General features: G+C 46.2%; 1 protein-coding gene across 1 annotated transcript in view; it reads left to right on the forward strand.

The window, feature by feature from the left end:
• The window catches only part of DDB1 (damage specific DNA binding protein 1), a 26,625-nt gene extending 5,825 nt beyond the window's left edge, over positions 1-20,800 (forward strand). The window contains exons 6-27 of the mRNA XM_058526726.1: positions 388-485; positions 1,469-1,627; positions 2,228-2,311; positions 2,895-3,011; positions 3,839-3,941; positions 6,591-6,666; positions 6,762-6,870; positions 8,298-8,476; positions 8,574-8,737; positions 8,816-8,923; positions 9,083-9,290; positions 10,329-10,424; positions 10,532-10,643; positions 11,617-11,740; positions 12,079-12,243; positions 12,967-13,061; positions 16,835-17,005; positions 17,375-17,484; positions 17,778-17,947; positions 18,171-18,273; positions 19,285-19,408; positions 20,028-20,800. Of these exons, the coding sequence (XP_058382709.1) occupies positions 388-485; positions 1,469-1,627; positions 2,228-2,311; positions 2,895-3,011; positions 3,839-3,941; positions 6,591-6,666; positions 6,762-6,870; positions 8,298-8,476; positions 8,574-8,737; positions 8,816-8,923; positions 9,083-9,290; positions 10,329-10,424; positions 10,532-10,643; positions 11,617-11,740; positions 12,079-12,243; positions 12,967-13,061; positions 16,835-17,005; positions 17,375-17,484; positions 17,778-17,947; positions 18,171-18,273; positions 19,285-19,408; positions 20,028-20,111 (2,759 nt within the window). The 3' untranslated portion in view covers positions 20,112-20,800. The remainder of the gene's footprint in view (positions 1-387; positions 486-1,468; positions 1,628-2,227; positions 2,312-2,894; positions 3,012-3,838; positions 3,942-6,590; positions 6,667-6,761; positions 6,871-8,297; positions 8,477-8,573; positions 8,738-8,815; positions 8,924-9,082; positions 9,291-10,328; positions 10,425-10,531; positions 10,644-11,616; positions 11,741-12,078; positions 12,244-12,966; positions 13,062-16,834; positions 17,006-17,374; positions 17,485-17,777; positions 17,948-18,170; positions 18,274-19,284; positions 19,409-20,027) is intronic.
• Positions 20,801-20,857: the final 57 nt, after the last annotated feature.

Raw genomic sequence — 20,857 nt, forward strand, 5'->3', positions numbered from 1 at the left:
CTCTTCTAAATGGTGGCCCTGATAACGGGGGAAATTAAGCTAAGGAACGAGGCAAAAAGTAAAAACTTTTAGTCAAAAAGGATCAGAAGTTGAGGGAGAAAATGGAAAGAATGCATGTGGAAGAACACTGCAAAGACTCCCCACCCCTGGGAACTCAGAAACACCAGGAGTGGCTATAAAAATATTACAGGGTTAGATAATGACTAGATAAAATTTCTAAGACAGCAACTCAGAAAAAGGCTATCGTGTTCCCTGGACTTCGATGTCTTTAAAAATAATGATTATCTTCAAGTTTGCCTCAGAGATACCTGGATCAGTGCCCTTGCTGCCTCAGGGTTTGGCAGGTCCAGAGTGCTGGGCATTCTGATGCTGCTCTTTCTCCTGCAGTCCCAGAGCCCTTTGGAGGGGCCATCATCATTGGACAGGAATCAATCACCTATCACAACGGTGACAAGTACCTGGCGATTGCTCCTCCTATCATCAAGGTGAGCAGCATTCTTTTCCTTTTTCCTTCCCTCGTTCTTTCCCTGCTTCTCCCTTTCTCCTCATTTGTGGAGATTCGCAGATGTCTGTCACATTATTCACTATGTATGTAAATATTGTGTGGTCGTTGGGAATAGGAAGAGAGATTGGCCTGGTTTTGCTTACAGAGTGGTTGCTTGCTAACTAAGGGAGAGAAATAATAGTCAAAATAGGTTTACTCTTTGCATTGTCTGGGACAACTTTAAGAAGGGAAAAATTTTGTAAATTCTTTTGAATGGAATGTTTTCAGGGCTCAAATCATATAAAGTAATATAGTGAAAAATTATATAGACTTAAAATAATTAGTCATAAAAATTTCAAGTCATAAAAACAAAGGTTTAAAAGCTTAATTTTATTTTATTTTTTGAGGATAAATAACAAAGCCTATGGTAGCGTTAGTAGTGGGAGGTAATTAATGGTAGTAAGGATAAATAACAAAATCTGTGGTAGCGGGCCGGCCCCGTGGCTTAGCGGTTAAGTGCGCGCACTCCGATGCTGGCGGCCTGGGTTCGGATCCCGGGCGTGCACTGCCGCACCGCTTCTCCAGCCATGCTGAGGCCGCATCAACTAGAAGGATGTGCAGCTATGACATACAACTATCTACTGGGGCTTTGGGGGAAAATAAATAAATAAAATTATAAAAAACAAACAAAAATCTGTGGTAGCTTTCATAGTCCAGTGAATACTTACAGCTGCCTCCTATTCTGTATATTTCTGTCTTCCAGTAGAATAATATGTGAATAAACATTCCAGGTGTATGGAGCTCCTCAGGGAATTATATCCAAAATAAAAATGGTCCCATTTTCGATCACACATGTATTGTTAGCTGAGTGAGTTACTTGTCTGTGAAATGGCTAGGTTTGGTAAAGGGAGTGGTCAGCTAGAGTTTGCTCTCTGGTTGTGGAAGACGCTTAATCTCTAATGACTATGTCCTCCCTCTTGGCAGCAAAGCACAATTGTGTGTCACAATCGCGTGGACCCCAACGGTTCCCGCTATCTGCTGGGAGACATGGAAGGACGGCTCTTCATGCTGCTTTTGGAGAAGGAGGAACAGATGGATGGCACTGTCACCCTCAAGGATCTCCGTGTGGAACTCCTTGGAGAGGTAGGTCTAGTCCCTACTCTGCTATTTTCTCATAGGGGTCTGGTGACCCCAGATGTGTGGTCCCACACTGTGACTGGGAATTATATTACTTAACACCCAGCAACAAATGGTCAGTCCTGCTGTGGACATTGGTTTTTGATGTTGGAGAATCTCATGGGCAGCTGGGCACTACCTCAAGCATAAAAAGAAAGAGAAACAAAAAGGATACAATCTATAATTAAAGATTAATGCTGATATTCAGTTCTGAGAAGTGGTTCCCAAAAATGTTGTGTTAAGAATTATGTAGTGAATTTTAGAAGTTTCTAATTATTTGGAGCCGACTGGAGCTGTTGGTATTAAAATGATATTTGGAGCAGGCACCTGCTAGATAAAGTATGGATTTTCCTGACTGTAGGGATGTGGTAAATGGAGAGGCACAGACTTCAGAGATTTCAGAACATTTGTTGAGGGTGACCTGGGGATTTGAAATGGAGAATTGTTTTGGAAGTCGTGGCTGCAGTTGTGAGTTTTCTCAGTGGATGTCTGAGAGGTGGGCAGGACAGTGTCTGGATCCCACGCCGAGTCCATTCTGATGTCTTGCATGCTGTTGACTTCTTCCAGACCTCTATTGCCGAGTGCTTGACGTACCTCGATAATGGTGTTGTGTTTGTCGGGTCTCGCCTTGGTGACTCCCAGCTGGTGAAGGTGAGAATACATTTTTTTCTTTCTAGCTTCTTTTTCTTTGTCTTCACTGCTTCTTCATCAAGTTTTTCCTGTGTTTAATGTCTCTTAGAATTTTTTCAGTTCATCCATATTACTACTATCTAGCTTTCTAGTTGGTTGATTTAGCATCCTACCCTGACTAGCTTTTTGTCCTAAAGCTTCATTCACTAAATGTGCCAGCAAGGTACTAGGCACTGCGGGCACAATGATGAACAAGATGCAGCTCCTACCTTCCAATAGGTCATAGTCTAATATATTGGATCCCCTCTAGAGTATGAACGTTTTGGACCTTCTCTGCAGAAAAATGCATGCAAACATTTTATACTAGTTTCCAAACTGCTTCTCTGAAATCCATTCCTGAGACTCCAGATGAGAAATCGTTGGCTGGTTAGTGGATCTCCAGTAGGACGACCATGTTCCTTAGTCAACAGTCCCCTTCTAGAAGCATCCACTGGAGCATAAGAAGGATGAATCTAGTAGGATTGAGACTTTCTTTTGGATGATAACCATCTCCTTAGGGTGGGTCTGTTAGGAGTGTTCCAGGACTAACATTATTCGTTCTTAGCTCAACGTTGACAGCAATGAACAAGGCTCCTATGTAGTGGCCATGGAAACCTTTACCAATTTAGGACCCATTGTGGACATGTGCGTGGTGGACCTGGAGAGGCAAGGGCAGGGACAGGTAAGGGGGTCATCCTGGAAACAAACAGTTGGTATGCCCTTGAAACTGTGTCCTCCTAGGTTTGCTTATCTAGAATGGGGAGTGTACACTGAAGAGAACTTTTAAGAGCCTCACTCACTAATCCCAGTGATGCCAGGATAACTACCATTTATCAAGTGCCTGTCTTGGTCTGTGAGGCACTTTTTTTTTTTTTTTTTTAATAATTTGATTTATTTATTTTTCCCCCAAAGCCCCAGTAGATAGTTGTATGTCATAGCTGCACGTCCTTCTAGTTGCTGTATGTGGGACATGGCCTCAGCATGACCGGAGAAGCGGTGCGTCGCTGCGCGCCCGGGATCCAAACCCAGACCGCCAGCAGCGGAGCGTGCGCACTTAACCGCTAAGCCACGGGGTCGGCCCTGTCAGGCACTTTATATGCGTTATCTGTAGTCACACGAGCACCCTGGTAGGGATTCTTCACCATTTCAGAAGTGAGGAGACTTAGGGCTGAGAACGATTAAATAACTCGTCCAAGGATCACATAACTACTAAATGGCAGGCGTGCCTGACTCCAGATGCTGTGCTCTTTCTAGTAAACTGGGTTCCAGGGATGGAAGCAAGCTTGCTAGGAGCAGTGGTAGGAGCTTTTAGCTTCTTGGACTAGAGCGTCCTGTCTGCTTGGCAAATTTGAGAGACTTTGGAGGTCAACTTCTCCTGAGTCTGCATCTTCAAACCTAGCTCCACAATAAGGGTCCTTGGATTTAGGTATAGCTTGTTTGCTTTCTGGGCATGTGTGATGGCCCCAGGCTCTAGAGGAGGTTAATTAGAAAATTTTTCTCTGCTTGCAGCTGGTCACTTGCTCTGGGGCTTTCAAGGAAGGTTCTTTGCGGATCATCCGGAATGGAATTGGAATCCACGAGCATGCCAGCATTGACTTACCAGGCATCAAAGGTAGCCTTTTGGTGGACTTAGGATGCAGATCTTATCTGTGACCTAGGCCTTTGGCCTCGTTATGTGTTGTGAAGGCACTTAGGTGGGAGCTAGAAGAAAGCAAATCAAATGAAGTGTAAAAAAAAAGTCATGATGACAATAAGTGGTAGAAGCTTAAATATATTTAAAAGTACCAAAGTAAACTTAAAAAAAGAGAACATTATTGACCAAAGTTCGATAATAAAGTAGAGGAATGGGGGAGGAAAAGATGACAAGTTAAATTTAATTTTTATATAAGGGAATCAATAGAATTCCTAAAGAAAGAGGAGACTGAAAATATCATATAAAGGTAACTTCTAGAGCAACAATACAAATCTTCCTAAATTCCATGAGAACTATAGTAATCAAAAAAATCAAAGAAAGACTACATAGTGAAAGACTGACAATACATAAACGGTAAACATAACCTCAAGTAATATGACAGAACAGATCAAACGTGCAAATGAGTATCTGTATCTGATATATCAGATATGTGATATCAGTAAATATAAATGGGCTAAACACACTTAGAAAGATGATCAAATTAAATCATAAAGCAAAACCAATTCAAAGTTGTATATGGGAGGCACATCTAAAAAGATAATTCAGGATATAAAAATATAAAGAATGGGAACAGATTAATGAAGAAAAAGAGAGGTTTATGAATTAGGAAGAGATCATATAACTACAAAACCCAAGGGAATCAATGAAAAACTACTATAGACAATAAGAATTCATTAAGGTAGCAGGATATAAAATTAATGTACTGAAATAAATAGGTTTCATGTAAAAACACAGTCAATTAGAAGGTATAGTAGAGGGAAAGAGGCAATTTACAATAGCAATAACAAGATAAAATACCAAGGAATAAATTTAATAAGAAATGTGTAAAACCTATACAAGGAAAACTTTAAAATACTCTTGAAGGATTCAAAGGATAGATTGGTCAAATGAAAAAGACATACCAAGGTCTTATAAATCAACGTTATAGAGCTGTTCTCTCTTTGACTTATTTTTATATTTGATATACCTCAGTAAATATATCAGTAGGTTTTTTCTTGACCTCGACAAGTTGAAGTCCAAATGGAAAAAGGAAGAAGCAAGAAAAGCCAGGAAAACTTAAAAAAGAGCAGTGAGACGAGGTTAGCCCTACCAGATGCTAAAACATACTATTAAACCTTAGTAATTAAAAGTATGGTATTGGTGCGTAAGTAGGCAGTGTCCAGCTAGCAGATTCTAAAGTCCAGAAATAGACACAATTACATATTGGCATTTAGTGTGTGATGGTGGTGGTGTCTCAATTCAGTGAGATAAACACGATCTTTTTTAATAAATGGTGTTGGGATAACTGGTAGTCATTTAGGAAAAGATAAGTTTGGATCCATACTGTACAATGTATACTTTGCAAAAATCTAAATGGATCAATGACTTAATGTAAAAAATGAAGCCATACGAAAGCTAAAATAAAAAGTTGATGAGTTCCTTTTTAATTTTGGAGTGAGGAAGGTGCTTTAAACTTTGACTCAGAAGTTTAGAAGCCAGAAAGAAAGATTGATAAATTCAACAACATAAAAGTAAAACACTTCTGCGTGGCAAAAAACAAAACACTGTGAGCTAAGTTAGCAGAAATGGAAGTGGCAAACTGGATAAAAACACTTGTAGTTCGTCTTATAGACAAAGGCCTACTCTCCCTAATTTATAAAAAACTTTCTAGAAAGATCATCACCAAATTTCCTCTCCCCAAATTGGCAAAAGACATGAATGGACAGATAACAGGCCTCACTTGTAATAAGTGAAATGCATATCGAAACAAAACAGTGATACTGTTCTTTACCAGATGACCCAAATCTGAAAGTCTGACCACACATTATGTTGGTGAGGCTGTGAGGAAATAAGCCTGCTTGTTGGCAATATCTACCAAAAGGACAGCTGCGTTTTGTGATTTACCCAGACGTCCCAATTCTGGGCATCTCCCCCACAGACCTTCATGTGTAAAAATGACGTAATACAAGATTATTTGTTGTGGCATTGTATGTTATATCAAAAACCTGGGAAAGTGTCGATCAGTGGGGACCTCCTAATAAACTGGTACATCCCCACAATTAAAGACTGCAGGTATCAGAACCAAGAAACTGTTCTGTCCTGAGAAGGGCTCCGGCGTATATTGTTAAGTGAAAAAACAAGGTGCAGAACAGTATGTGATAGGCCATTTTATATTTGTATTTGCTTGTAATACAGTGTTTACCTATTTTGTTAAATTGAAAATAATGGGAAGTATGAACAAGAAACTGTTATTGATTACTTCTTTGTGAGATAGGTTGTAGGGAGAGGTACAGGAGTGAAATTCATGTGATATATGTTTTAAAAATAAGTTTTGACTTGGAGTCAGGGAAATGTATTATCCCCGTCTGAACTCCAATGAGAAACTTGAAAATAATCAGGCTTAAAGCAGTTTTAAAAATATCTAACTTCTTCAGAGTCTTAAAGCCAGGAAGGAACAGAGTGGGTGTGTCAGCTCAGGACTGACTCCAGAGTTCCTGCTCTTCGTGGGGTCAGGCTGCCCCTTCCTGAGATGTGCGGAGCCGAGGGTTGGTCTGTGCTGTGCATCTTAATCCTTGATCTTTGTTCCAGGCCTATGGCCACTGCGGTCTGATCCTAACCGGGAGACTGATGACACTTTGGTGCTCTCTTTTGTGGGCCAGACAAGGTAAGATGAGTCTGGTGCCAGCTCCAGGTGCTCACGTGAAGGTTGCAAAGTGGGGAAGCTGGTCTGGCTGACCCAGGCCTTCCGTTCTGCTGCAGAGTTCTCATGTTAAACGGCGAGGAGGTGGAAGAAACTGAACTAATGGGTTTCGTGGATGATCAGCAGACTTTCTTTTGTGGCAACGTGGCCCACCAACAACTTATCCAGGTAATAACTGAGAAAGGAGCAGGCCCCATTTACTTGAATTTGACCTAGAGTGCAGTACAGAGCACCAATGGACTTTAAAATAGTCCGTTTTTATGACTCTAAAAGTAATGTAGAAATTTTAGGACAAAAAAAATTAAATTACCTGATAACCCATCAGTCAGAGATGACAACTTACCTTTTAGCTTTGTTTTTCCTCTGCAAATGTATGTGTGTTGTATTTATTCACATTTTCTTTTATAGACAGGGCTTGTAGTATATATATATATACACACATGGTTTGGGGTACTGTTTTAGCACTAACTATATCTTCTGAGGTGCTCCCTGTTTGCCCTTGTTATAATAGTAATACATACATATGTAGTCATGTTGCTGCCATCCAGGTATGACTGTTGGCAGCACTTTCCACAGATTAATGATTAGAACCAGAGCTCTTACTCTGTTTTGATCCTTCTTTTAAATCTATCTGCCATAATAAGGGGTGGTCAGATAGCCTTTTGGTGCTTGATTTCTGATTTCTGAGCACTCTCCCACCCCCGGCAGTCTTTTTTAAGTTGGGAGTGACCCCTGATGTGTTTCGTGTTTTGCACCGCCTCCTCACCTTTCGAGCTGTTCTCTTCTCTGGCCAGAGTCAGTGTTTGCCAGTGGTGGGTGTGGCACTTGAGTGCTTGGGGATTTATGAACTGTCTCCATCTTCTTACCCAGTTGGTTATTTAGCCAACAGGTAGTGGTGGATTTAGTAAAAATGTGAGGGAAGGTTCTGTCGGTTTGTGGACCAAATGTGGGAAGTGCCTGGATACTGACTCATTGCTTTGTCAGTGTTTCCTAACTAGTGGCCTGAAGACTGGCATCAGCTCACATATCTAATATTAAAGGGCTTTCCTTAAATATAAACTGAGTTTTGATAGGTAAGATGAATCGATACATAGCAGTGTCATCAACCTGCTTTTTGTTTTATTTCAGTGATGAAATAAATGTATAAAACATTTCAGTACAATTTTGTAGCCTTTACTAAAGAACTTGAATAATTTTAATGGTTCATGCACAGTAAAGAACTTGGATATTTTAGAGGTCTAGTTTTTGGGTTGAGCAAAACTGCTAGACTGGTAGCCACAGGACCTTACTCCGTTGATAGCTCTCCACAGGATGCAGTCTGTGTTACCCAAGCCTTAATCAGAGTGAAATAGACCTTTTTTTCTGGCTGTAAGTATGTAAGCTATAAGCTGCTTCAAGCCATTCTTCTTCAGGGCTTCAACTAAAAATGACATCAGTTGTAATTCATGATCTCAGGACTTCGGGGAAAAAAAATATATGGCGGAAGAGGACTTACGTAGCTAGTTCTTAGGGCCCAACTAGGGCAGCATTTACCGCTTTCCCACTCCTGTGTAGATCCCTGCAGGTGCTTGGAGACGTTTCTCTTCTTTCTCTAGATCACTTCAGCGTCTGTGAGGTTGGTCTCTCAAGAACCCAAAGCTCTAGTCAGTGAGTGGAAGGAGCCTCAGGGCAAGAACATCAGCGTGGCCTCTTGCAACAGCAGCCAGGTGGTGGTAGCCGTGGGGAGGGCCCTCTACTACCTGCAGATCCACGCTCAGGAGCTGCGACAGATCAGGTGTGTGTTCATCTGTCTGCTGGTTTTTTCCTCCCCTGTTCTCCGGGACTTCTTTGATCCTTGGATTCCTTCCTCTGCCATATGCCTCTTTGTTCAGCCACACAGAGATGGAACACGAAGTGGCCTGCTTGGACATCACCCCATTAGGAGATAGCAACGGGCTGTCCCCTCTCTGTGCCATTGGCCTCTGGACAGACATCTCGGCCCGCATCTTGAAGCTGCCCTCTTTTGAACTACTGCACAAAGAGATGCTGGGTGGAGGTATGGATCTTTCAAGGACCTGGCTTGGGATCAGAGTTAGAATGTGGAACAAGAACTTAATGTACCCCTTTCCCACAGAGATCATTCCTCGTTCCATCCTGATGACCACCTTTGAGAGTAGCCACTACCTCCTTTGTGCCTTGGGAGATGGGGCACTTTTCTACTTTGGGCTCAACATTGAGACAGGTGAGAACAGCACTTGGAGTGAGGGGCTTTTCCACAAATAAGGAGGACTGGAGTTGCAGAGTTCTTAGCCTCAGGGGGCTGCTTTTGAACCTTCACAACCCAGCTCTTTGTCCTGTTTCCTTTCTTTCCTTCTTTCTCCTGATGCCGTTGTTTCTGTAGGCCTGTTGAGCGACCGTAAGAAGGTGACTCTGGGCACCCAGCCCACGGTATTGAGGACTTTTCGTTCTCTTTCTACCACCAACGTCTTTGCTTGCTCTGACCGCCCCACTGTCATCTACAGCAGCAACCACAAATTGGTCTTCTCCAATGTCAACCTCAAAGAAGTGAACTACATGTGTCCCCTCAACTCAGATGGCTATCCTGACAGGTGAGCCTCTTTTTCTTCCTTTGGCAAGAGCCGTTGATTGAGGGCAGCCTGATGTTTTCCTCACACCCTTCCCCTCTAGTTTTTTTTTTGTGAGGAAGATCAGCCCTGAGCTAACATCCATGCCAATCCTCCTCGTTTTGCTGAGGAAGACTGGCCCTCGGCTAATTCTTCCTCCACTTTATATGGGACACCACCACAGCATGGCTTGACAAGTGGTGTGTCAGTGTGCACCTGGGAACCGAACCAGGGCCGCCAGCAGCGGGGCGCCCGCACTTGACCGCTACGCCACAGGCCCAGCCCCCTCTCCAGCTTTTTCCTGGTGTCGAAGTCAGTAAATAGCTTAGACGGGAACTGGAGAGCAGAGGTTCTCAAGTCTGGCTACTCAGTAGAAATACCTGGGAAGCTTTTTTAAAAAGTACCTATTTTTTGAATCTTTCTCAGATCCTGATTCAGTAGATCTGGGGTTGGGCCCTAGAATCTGTATTTTCAGAAAACCTGTCAGGTAATTTAAGTGATTAGTCAAGTTTCATAACCCCTGATTTAGAGATCCTTCTGTATTCCCCTGGAGCAGGGGTTCTCAAATTGTGGTCCTCCACCAGCAGCCACAGCACTACCAGGGAACTCATTAGAAATGTAAATTCTCAGGCCTGGGGGATGGGCACTGAATTAGAAACCCCGGGGGTGGGGCCCAGCAGTCTGTTTTAACAAGCCCTCCAGCTGATTCTGATGCAAACTATAGTTTGAGAATCACTATTCTAGATTCTAATACTGCACGATAGGTAGCATTAAATGGAAAGCTGTTAAAAATCTCAGCCTAGGCCCACCTAGACCAATTAAATAAGAAAATCTCCGGGGTGGGACCAGGCATTGGAATTTGTTTCCCCAGGTGATTTTTAGCATATCATCAAAGCTGAGAACCGCTGCTGTGGAGTAAGCCAGTGTAATTCTGCCTTGTATTTCTTCCCTTGATGGAGTTGCCTCGTAGAATCGTTTCCTTCCTTGGGTGTACTCAATCTAAACCCAGACTCTTCTTCGCAGCCTGGCACTGGCCAACAACAGCACCCTTACCATTGGCACCATTGACGAGATCCAGAAGCTGCACATTCGCACAGTTCCCCTCTACGAGTCTCCCAGGTGAGGGAGGGCAGGGGTAGGGAAGCTGCAGAGGGTGGTGATGTGGGAATGGTGGAGCGCTTCAGACTGTTTCTGAGAGGCACCGTTGTTCTCTACTTGCGTTACAGGAAGATCTGCTATCAGGAAGTGTCCCAGTGCTTTGGGGTCCTCTCCAGCCGTATTGAAGTCCAGGACACGAGTGGGGGCACAACTGCTCTTAGGCCCAGTGCCAGCACACAGGTGAGGGCAACAGACAAAGCAAGATGGCCTGAGAATGGACTGTAGGACTCGAAGGGTCTGGTAGTAAACATTTTCTACTTTGCAGGCCGTACGGTCTCACAACTACTCACCCCTGCCCTTATCAAAGCAGCGATAGACAACAGGTGGCCATAGCTGGGATCCAATAAAACTTTATAGAAACAGACATGAGCTGGGTTTGGCCCCCATTAGAGGGTTGAGAAGAATTTGAGATAGGCATGGCTGTCAATGATTTTGCTGCTCAATAGCCTTGTAGGATGAATGATTTTTTTCTCTCATCAGTTTGGATACTTTGTAGGTTTGTGTAATTGGGGACAGTGTACCATCATAGGTAAGAGCATGGAATTCGGAGTCTGGCAGAACTGGCTTCAAGGTTTGTTGCTAGCTGCGTGACCTTGGGCAAGTGTAAACTTCAGTGTTCTCATCTGCAAAATGAGAATGATAATAAGACAGTCTAGAGCTGCACTTAATAGAATCAATGGAGATATCAGCTGATCATTTTATTCCATGTGTTCTCTGCCTTTTTTGCTCCCAAACATCTGTGATAGGACTTCTTCCCTTAATCCGGAGTCGAAGGTCGTCACATTTTGCTTTTTATTTGAAATGCTCTCCAGTTCCTCCTGTTGAGAGAGGTGGGGTCGGTCACTTATTAGGTCTGAGTTCCTCCTTTGCTTGATTGACTTGGCATCAGTGTTCTAATGATCTTTAATGACCTTTAGATTCTTGCAGTGTTTTGGCCTGCTCTGTCAATTCCATACGGAATTTTGATCCTTATCCTCAGTCCCTGTGTCCCCTCTGAAGCCCTCTGTTCTTCAGGCTCTGCTCGAGCTGCCAACCTTCAGTTTTCCTCGTTCAGACTCAGCCTGTTTTCTGATCCTGACTGATCCCCTCACACTGATGTCCCAGCACCTGTTCTGCTTTTGAGAGGAGTGACGTGTGTTCTCTCTGTTCTCAGGCCCTGTCTAGCAGCGTCAGCTCCAGCAAGCTGTTCTCCAGCAGCACAGCCACTCACGAGACCTCCTTTGGAGAAGAGGTGGAGGTGCACAACCTCCTGATCATTGACCAGCACACCTTCGAAGGTGCAGATGAGCTCTTCCAGTCACTTTCTGCTATGTCCTCCCTAATTTAGGCTCTTCTGGGCTCTGATATGTTCCAGACTTTGATAGACAGTGTGGCAGCCCATCCTAGGAGAAGAAAGGAGGGGGGTGGGACCTCTGAGTTGGCTGTGAGTACTGAGCTTCATGTCAGTATAGGCTGGTGAGGGACGGACAGTCTGAGGAGACAGGAGCAGCAGGAGGCGAGTGCCCTGTCAGCATCTGGACTTGGCTTCGAGCTGAGCTGTGGGCCTCACAGAAGTACAGGATGACCTGTGCCTGGGGGTCATCAGCCAGTCACCTCTCTACTACTCTCCTTCTAGTGCTTCATGCCCACCAGTTTCTGCAGAACGAGTATGCCCTCAGCCTGGTCTCCTGCAAGTTAGGCAAAGACCCCAACACGTACTTCATTGTGGGCACAGCCATGGTGTATCCCGAAGAGGCGGAGCCCAAGCAGGGTCGGATTGTGGTCTTTCAGTATTCAGATGGTAAGTGGGCACAGTCTCCAGCTTCTGCGAGCCTTGAAATCCTAGGAAAGTTAGCAGACTGTTTTAGGTTTCAGAGCCTCGGTTGAGCAGTAGGAGAAGTTGGGTTAATTGCTGTGACCTGAGATGTTCTCTTCCTTCCTCTCAAGCTGTTGATGGTCTGAATGCGTTTCGGAGTGGGTGAGCAGAGGCACAAGTAAAATCTAGCTTGTTTCTTCTTTTTCTGCTCTTTGAAAGGAAGACGAAAAGGGGAGAGGTGAACGATAGCTAAGAGAACCTAGTGGCCAGGATCAGAGTTAGGAATCCTAGGTTTGTTTTCCACTTGGTTGCTCAGCTGTTTAGGTCCTCTTTCCAGCTTCAGCACTTTGTGTTCATTTCTGTATCTTTTCTCATCTGCCCTACCCAAGATGGTTCTAAAGACCAGCTATCAGTGCAGAAATCTCATATCAGCTGGCTGAGATGGAATTTGACCCCCATCTTGAGAGAGCTGGAGTTTCAGGGTGAAGGCAGGTCTTGGGCACCGTCTGGAATCACTGCACATTACTTTAGGGCTCATACTTCTGGTGGTGGTTAACCCCAGAATACACTGGCTCTGTATCTCCTGCTTTCAGATGAGTGGTTTTTTGGGGGCAGGAATGAGAACCAGAGGGGAAATCAGAGGATTCTTTTGATCAGTTAAAGTATGGGCTCAGAAAGGAGACTCAAGAATATCTTTTTTTCCCCCAGGAAAACTACAGACTGTGGCTGAAAAGGAAGTGAAAGGAGCTGTGTACTCTATGGTGGAATTTAATGGGAAGCTGTTAGCCAGCATCAATAGCACGGTGAGGCCCACACCACTTGGTCTGATACCTTAGGTTGCACACCATTATCCACAGAGCATGTCTCCCTTATGTGTCCTGGGGCTGCGTGTGTGTCAGATATTAAGGAGAACAAAGTAGTGGGAATGGAGGATAGAGCTGGGAATCCGGAGAGCTCAGGTTGGACCGGACATCAGACTTGTTTTCGTGAACCCCCATGCATATCAGAGCCTAAGTGCTATGGGGACTGAGAAAGGGGTAAGAGCTGTGGCCCCAGCACTCAGTGTGTCATAGCGTGAGAATATTTCATCCGTAGGAAACAAAATGAACCAAACTGTGTTGTCCTAGTACATCCCTGAAATACTAGTCCTGGGACGTAGTCTACTTTTCTTCTGCCATGACCCCATCTCCTCCCTTGCAAAGAATTTTTTAAAAATAAATTTCATGGCCAAATAAACTTGGGAAATGCTATATCCTGGATTCCCCTCTTGGAGCTTCACTGTACACCGTAGCATTTTAAGGTCCTGCGAAGATCAAGAGTAAAGAAGCATGACTTAAATACTTTAAATTGAGGGTTTCTAGTCATTCCTTCATTCATTTGTTCATTCAAAAAATATTAAGTGGACACTTGCAGTGTGTCAGGCACCATTTTGGTAGTCGGGATATAGCAATAGACAAGATGGACAAAGAGCTGCCCTTCTGAGGCTTTTGAACAAATAGAGTACATACATATACCCAAGATGATGAGAAATACACTGTGAGAAATAAAAATGGGGCAGGGAACTGGAGGAGTGCTGTAATGCTCACACCACGGGTGATGGGGGGTTGCTATTGCTATTTCTTCACATGGTCAGGAGGGTCTTGCTGATACAGTGACATTTGGCAGGTTCCTGAAGGAAGGGAGGGAGCAAGCCATGCCCGTGTCTGGGAGAAGACAAGTGCAAGGAGTCAGAGGGGAGAGCTGGCCCGGTGTCTGCATGAGAGTGCGCCGATGGGGGTGGGAGATAATTCAGAGAGGCAGCCATGGGCTGGAACAGGTGGAGCCTGGTAGGCTGGTTAAGGACTGTGGTTTTACTCTGGAGGGTTTGAGCAAATGAGTGATGCGATTGGACTTATATTTTGAAAAGATCATTTCACATCTTGGGAAAGGCTATGGGACCAAGGGTAGAAGTGGTGAGATCAGTTAGGAGGCTCTTGTGATAATGTGGGCAGCAGCTGCTGGTTGCTGGGAGTAGGGCGCTGATGGTGGAGGTGAAGAGGAGTCCGATTCTGTGAATACTAGGATTGAGGGACTTTAGTGATGGATTGAAGATGAGGTGCGAGGGGAATAAAGGGCCCAGGGTTTTCGCCTGAGCAACAGGCAGGATGGCGTTGCCATTTCCTGATGGGGAAGATTGTGAGTGGAGCAGGTTTGGAGGGTAAAGGGAAACTGTTTCTTTTTTAGCCCCACACCAACCAGTTTTCCAACTGTCCACCACTAAACTGAGTGTCCTGTAATTTAATTCAGTTCTGACACTAGCTACCCAGAGTTAGTATTAGACTTCACAGGTTTAAGGGCTCAGTCCCGCAAGACTGCCCTCACTTCAGATGCCAGTCCCATGTAGTGGGTCCCCAGACTTCTGTCCATCTTGGCTACAAAGTCATAGGGAGTTGTGGGAACCCCCTCTCAGGTTGGATAATTTGCTGGAATGGCTCACAAAACTCAAGGAAACATTTACTTACATTTAGTGGTTTATTATAAAGGATATAAGTGGACAGCCAGATAAACAAGTACATAGAGTGAGGTCCCGAAGGGTCCTGAGTGCAGGAGCTCCTGTCCTCGTGGAGTTGGGGTGCGCCACCCTCACAGTAAATGGGCGTATTCGCCAACCTGAGAGCTCTCTGAACCCTGTAGTGTAGGGATTTTTACGGAGGCTTCATCACACAGGCATGATTGATTATTAACTCAATCTCCAGTCCCTTTTTCCTCCCCAGAGGAAAGTTCCAAGTTTCTAATCATGGCTTGGTCTTTCTGGTGACCAGCCCCCATCCTGTATCCAAGAACCACCAAGAGTCACCTCATTAGAACCAAAGACTCCTATCACCCAGGAAATTATAAGGGATTGAGAAGCTCTTGTCAGGAACTGGGGCAGAGATCAATATATATTTCTTACTGTGTCACAGTGGGGACACCAGAGGTTTGGTTTTGGACATACTAAGTTTCAGTTGCCATCTTAGTGAAGATGTCAGGTAGGTAGCTGGATGAGAGGTATGGAATTCAGGCAAGATGTAGCCTGGAGATAACAGTGTGGCAGTTACTAGGTGGCATTTAAAGCGAAAAGTCAGGATGAGGTCACCTAAGATCACCTGTCTGCTGAGAGTGGATAGAGAAGAGATCTGAAGACTGAACCCTAGGTCCCTCCAGCCTTTAAAAGTTAGGGCGATAAGAAAGATCCAGGCAATTAGAGAAGAGGTGACGAGTGAGGTAGGAGAGGAACTAAGAGAGAAAAGTGTTCTGGAAGACAAGAAAAATGTATTCAAGCAGGAGGGAATTGGTAAACTGCAAGTGCTGCCAGTAGGTCAGGTAACACAAGGAAAGGACTGGCCATTGGTTTAGCAATGTGGAAGGCAGTGGTGACCTTGACCAGAGCGCTTTTGGTTGAGTGGTGGGGATGGAAACCTGATTGAAGAGAGTTCAGCCAGGCCTAGGCAAGGACAGCTCGTATTAGAAAACCCTTTTGAGGAGTTTTGCAGTCAAGGAGAAGTGAGGAGGCTGAGAATGTGGAGGGGCCAGGGGTGTGTTGCCAGGAGCTCTTGGCCCCGCCTTTGCTCCACTGTTGGAGGTGTGGAGGCCCAGCAAGGCTGGCTTTACCCAAAGATGGGGTGTTCTGGACACCCTTGACCCTGCCGATGGAGGTGTGGTCGCCATTGTAATTATTACAGATGACTCTTGGAGTTCACACCTTTGGGGCTACGGTTCTTTGGACACACCTCAAGAAATCATGGCCTAATAGATTCTGTCCAGGAGTTTCTGTGTACGCAGAGGCCAGAGGTGTCGCCACCTGGATGCTGAAGGGTCTGCCAGGGCAGGCTTCTCCCGGGAGTTGTCTGTCTTCCTCGGGAGTGGGCTGTGCCAAATATCTGTTCATCTTTCTGCTGATTAGAAAGCATCTTCCTTCTTTTGACGATGTGGGTATAACTGAAGAAACACTGCAGTGGAGAAGAAAAGGGTCTTTTTTTCCTTTTGGGTGGAGAGGTGGCCACAGCCTCTAGTGCTTTCAAGTCCTTTGTTATTTGACAGTGTTTCTGTTGGACTTCCCCATTCCATTGTCTCTGCTCATTGGGTTCACATCAGAAGCTTCCGAGAATGTACGAGTTTTGAGAAGGTTTCAGCAAAGGCAGTTCATTGGGAGGTGATCTTGTTCCTTTCTGATCAGGAAACTGGAGATAGATCTTCTCTTTCCAGAGATATTTCTGTAGGTCAGTTACCAAACTTCCGTCACAAGAGGACCATCTTTCGTCATATCCATGGTATTACTTGCATTACTATTTACTTAATATTTTTCTTTTTACTGACTCATTTTTTATGTAAAGGAAAACTTTGTGTTATTAGTTTCATGTGCTCGCTCTATTTTCGTATTTCATCAATATATGATATGAAATACAAAATGTCCATCCAAGTACCACATCAAGCCATTTCACATCCCACATTGCACTTTGGTAAATGGTGCTGTAGATGGAGGACGAGGGGAATGGGGACAGTTATTCTTGGAGGATCCGGGCCCCTTGAGTTGAGAGATGGGCACCGCCCCTCCCAGGTGCGGCTTTACGAGTGGACGACAGAGAAGGAGCTGCGCACGGAGTGCAATCACTACAACAACATCATGGCCCTCTACCTGAAGACCAAGGGCGACTTCATCCTGGTGGGCGACCTGATGCGCTCTGTGCTGCTGCTCGCCTACAAGCCCATGGAGGGAAACTTCGAAGAGGTAGTTGGGGGGCGGGGTAGACTTCTCACTTTAGCCGGACCCTTGCACGTGTTTCTGTGCCGGTGAGGGGTAATCAAGCCCAGTGGGGGCAGAGATGTTTTCCCTGGAGCGTACGTTCTGCATCCACGAAGTATTTCTAGAGACCCCCAACTTCAGCTCTGAGTAGGCTCCATTTCTGGGCAATTGCACCAAAAGGGCTGCACTGGTTGGAGGTTGGAGGAGAATCCCTAGAGTGGCAGTTGTTACACATGGGGCTTTATCTTCTGCAGGGCAGGCTCTTGGCTTCTGGCTAAAGGAAGACAAGTCCTAGAACTGGCTGCCATGCAAACTGCTGACAGTATTTTCTTGTTGCACCCTGTCTGTTTTAAGATTGCACGAGACTTTAACCCCAACTGGATGAGTGCTGTGGAAATCTTGGACGACGACAATTTCCTGGGGGCCGAAAATGCCTTCAACTTGTTTGTGTGTCAGAAGGACAGGTGAGTGACGAGCTGTGGGAACGGTGGGGTGGGGCTGGAGCCCCCAGGTCTGTGGTGAATGGGGACGTTGGGTCCTCTCTCAGGTTCTGGGGCTCCTTCACAGAGGTAGAAATTTTTTCATAAGAGGATCAAAGGCCACAAAAATCACCCTCTTCAGACCAGCTGCTCCGCTGCGGAGTGTGTGGGCTCACCAGGGAGGCTTGGCACGTGGTGTCCACTGCATGTGGTCCTTGCTGGGGTCTCATGTTGGGGACAGGAGGTTTCGGTGGTGAGTTTCTCATGCTGCCTTTCAGTGCTGCCACCACTGATGAGGAGCGGCAACACCTTCAGGAGGTTGGTCTCTTCCACCTGGGCGAATTTGTCAATGTCTTTTGCCACGGCTCCCTGGTTATGCAGAATCTGGGCGAGACTTCCACCCCCACACAGGGCTCGGTCCTCTTCGGCACAGTCAATGGCATGATTGGTAAGGTTGACTCCTGCGGGGCCATTCCCACACAAGCCTCCTTCCTGGGATCAGCATTCTGGGGGATGAGGGAGAGCAATTGGACACAGTCTAGGAGTTTACTAGAGGAGGCTGCGGCCAGCTTGTCCCTCCACGTGCTGCTTTCCGGAGCTGCCCTGGGTAGAAAATGTTCGCTGTGGGCTCCGGAGCTCTCCGTGGCTCACTGCTCCCTTTGCTTCTTCAGGGCTGGTGACCTCACTGTCAGAGAGCTGGTACAACCTCCTCTTGGACATGCAGAATCGACTCAATAAAGTCATCAAAAGTGTCGGCAAGATTGAGCACTCCTTATATCCTTCCCAGGGGCATCCCCTTGCTGGGAGGCATGTCCTGGCACAGGCAGAGAGCTGCTTTTCCCTAAGCTGCTTCTGGAATCTGCTGTCTGTGTAGGAAATATCTTGACTAGGTTCCTGTGGGGAACAGGCTTTTTTTTTTTAGTGTTTTTATGGACAATTTCAGACACACAGTAGTAGAGAGTACAGTGTAATGAATCCCCATGTGCTTATCTCCCAGCTTCAGCGGGTTCATCTTGAAAATGTACATGTATGTTCCTGAAATGGTCTGCCTCTGGCCTTGTTGGTGTTGCATGTCAACCAGTTTAGATCACAACACAGGAACGTCCTTTCAGAGGTCTGGTCGGGGCAGCAGTGTCTGAGGAGCCTCGCTAGGGCCTAGCAGAAGAGGGGAAAAGTGAAGAAGCAGAAAGCTCCAAAAGCCCAAAGATCTGCCCCGAGGGACACCCGGGATCCAAGTGCTACTGGAAGTTAGTTTATTCGGGGGATATAAAGAGCCCTCCCAGGCACGAGGCGAGAGGGGCTCCTGCTGAGAATGTGAGGTTGGTCACGCCCTGGTACAAGGCAGCGTGGCCCAGCTCTAGCCAGAGAGGGAGGAGATGGGCTGATGTGTTGGTTTTTGCTAACCAGCAGGACTTGGGGCATGCCTCATCTCACTGAGCCTCAGTTTATTCATTTGGGAAGGTCAAGACTAGAGTTAGAAGACCAGTTCTTCCCAAGCAAGCACATTCCTACACGTCCAGGCTCTACGCTGAGAGAGCCTGATCTCTGTTTTTAAAAACATTATTTTGAAGAACACCCCAGTTGAGAACCATTGGATTAAGTAATACTTGTACATGTCTTTCAATTCCAAAACTGTCCAAAAAGCAATGTGATTTTTAGTTGAAACTGTTGTTTTCTATTCTCATCCTGGTGATTGCTTTAGGTTGTGGTCTTGTGCAGAGGTGTGCATGACTAAGAGTAAGGGTATTTCCAAATAATTGCACATTCCTTAACTCACCTTTCCACCTGGAGATCCTTTCACACGGAGCGGAAGACAGAACCGGCCACAGGCTTCATCGATGGAGACTTGATTGAGAGTTTCCTGGATATCAGCCGGCCCAAGATGCAGGAGGTTGTGGCAAACCTACAGGTGAGCCTGCGGTGTGTTCAGCCCTGGGCCAATTCCACGAGTCCGCTGCAGGGCCAGGTGTGCCAGCAGTCCGTCAGAGCTCTAGGGGCTTCCTCTCCTCAATTCCCAGAGGCCAGCGGCCCTGTTCAGGTTTTCTCCTACCTGCAAGGGAAGGTGGAGTCCAAGGGCAAGGAGATGCAGCTGAGGCTCGTGCGTACTCACCAGGTGCTAGGCATTGTAGTGGCAACTTTACCCACGTGACCCCTGTATTTGAGCAACAAGGGTACACTTGGGCATGTCTGTGGTCTCTGGCAGACCCACCGGAGGGATGCAGAGTCAGGTTCCCGCAGGGAAGAGAAATTTCCACAGTGCTGGAGTTTGGGGTATTGCTCACTAGTGGTGGCACCTCTGGGGAACATCCTGGAAGAGGGAGAAAAGTGTGTCAGGGTGTGGCCTCTGAGCCAGCTTTGCCGTCAGTAGACCTTCTGGCCTGTACCTCAAAGGAGAGGTGTGGGCTTCTGATGAGTGCCTCCTCCCTGCCATGGCAGTGGTGGAGCCAAGTGCCACCTCTGCTATGGGCATCCCCTTCCCCAGAGCGCCCTCTTGGCCCTCACAGCCCCCCTTCTTTCCTCGTTAACAGTATGATGATGGCAGCGGAATGAAGCGAGAGGCCACCGCAGACGACCTGATCAAGGTTGTGGAGGAGCTAACTCGGATCCATTAGCCGAGGGCAGGGATCCCCTTTCCCAGACCCTCCTGAAGGCTTTGCCCTCCTGCCCTCCTACCCCTGCCCCACCACTGTCTTCTCAGCCATGGGAAACCTTTCCCTAAGCCAGCTGCCCCAGAAGCCACAGCCCACCCTTGTGGAAATGGGGACTTCTTAGAACTAAAACCAGTTCACTGGAGACCTGGGAATGGGCTGAAGGTGAAATATTTTCTCCCTGGATTTTTACCAGTCTCACATGATTCCAGCCATCACCTTGGGCCACCAAGCCTTGATTGGTGTAGCCGATTGTCCTCCTCCAGGGAGGAGTTGTGCAGCTCTTCGGCTGAAAGGAAGCTCTGTGTGTGTGTCTCCCACACTCATGCATTGTCCTCTACTATCTTTTTATTTAGGTTGGGCATGTGGGGAGGTGGTGTGTAGGGGGAAGAGGGGCGGGAGGGGTTCATTGTCTTTGAAGTGAGAGCTTCCTTTTGCTTTCTTCTGTTGCCTCTGAGAGCTTTGGGTCTGGAGGCCTGACTGCCAGGCCGTGGGCTGCCCGAGTATGAAACCTGGAGATGGTGGATGATCCCCCAGCCACAGCCTTTTTGTCTCTGGGAAGTTGCTTTCTTCAGAGAGAAGGAGGTGGGGGGATGTGATTTGGTGGTTAGTTTCTGAGTTTTACCAAATAAAGTAGAATCTAAGAAGAAAGATCCATTTGTTTCTGCTTTCTTCCCACTGCCCAGCTCTCCAGCATCCTGGTCACGCTG

The sequence above is a fragment of the Diceros bicornis genome, chromosome 31 (genome assembly GCF_020826845.1).
Source record: "Diceros bicornis minor isolate mBicDic1 chromosome 31, mDicBic1.mat.cur, whole genome shotgun sequence".
Lineage (NCBI taxonomy): Eukaryota > Metazoa > Chordata > Mammalia > Perissodactyla > Rhinocerotidae > Diceros > Diceros bicornis.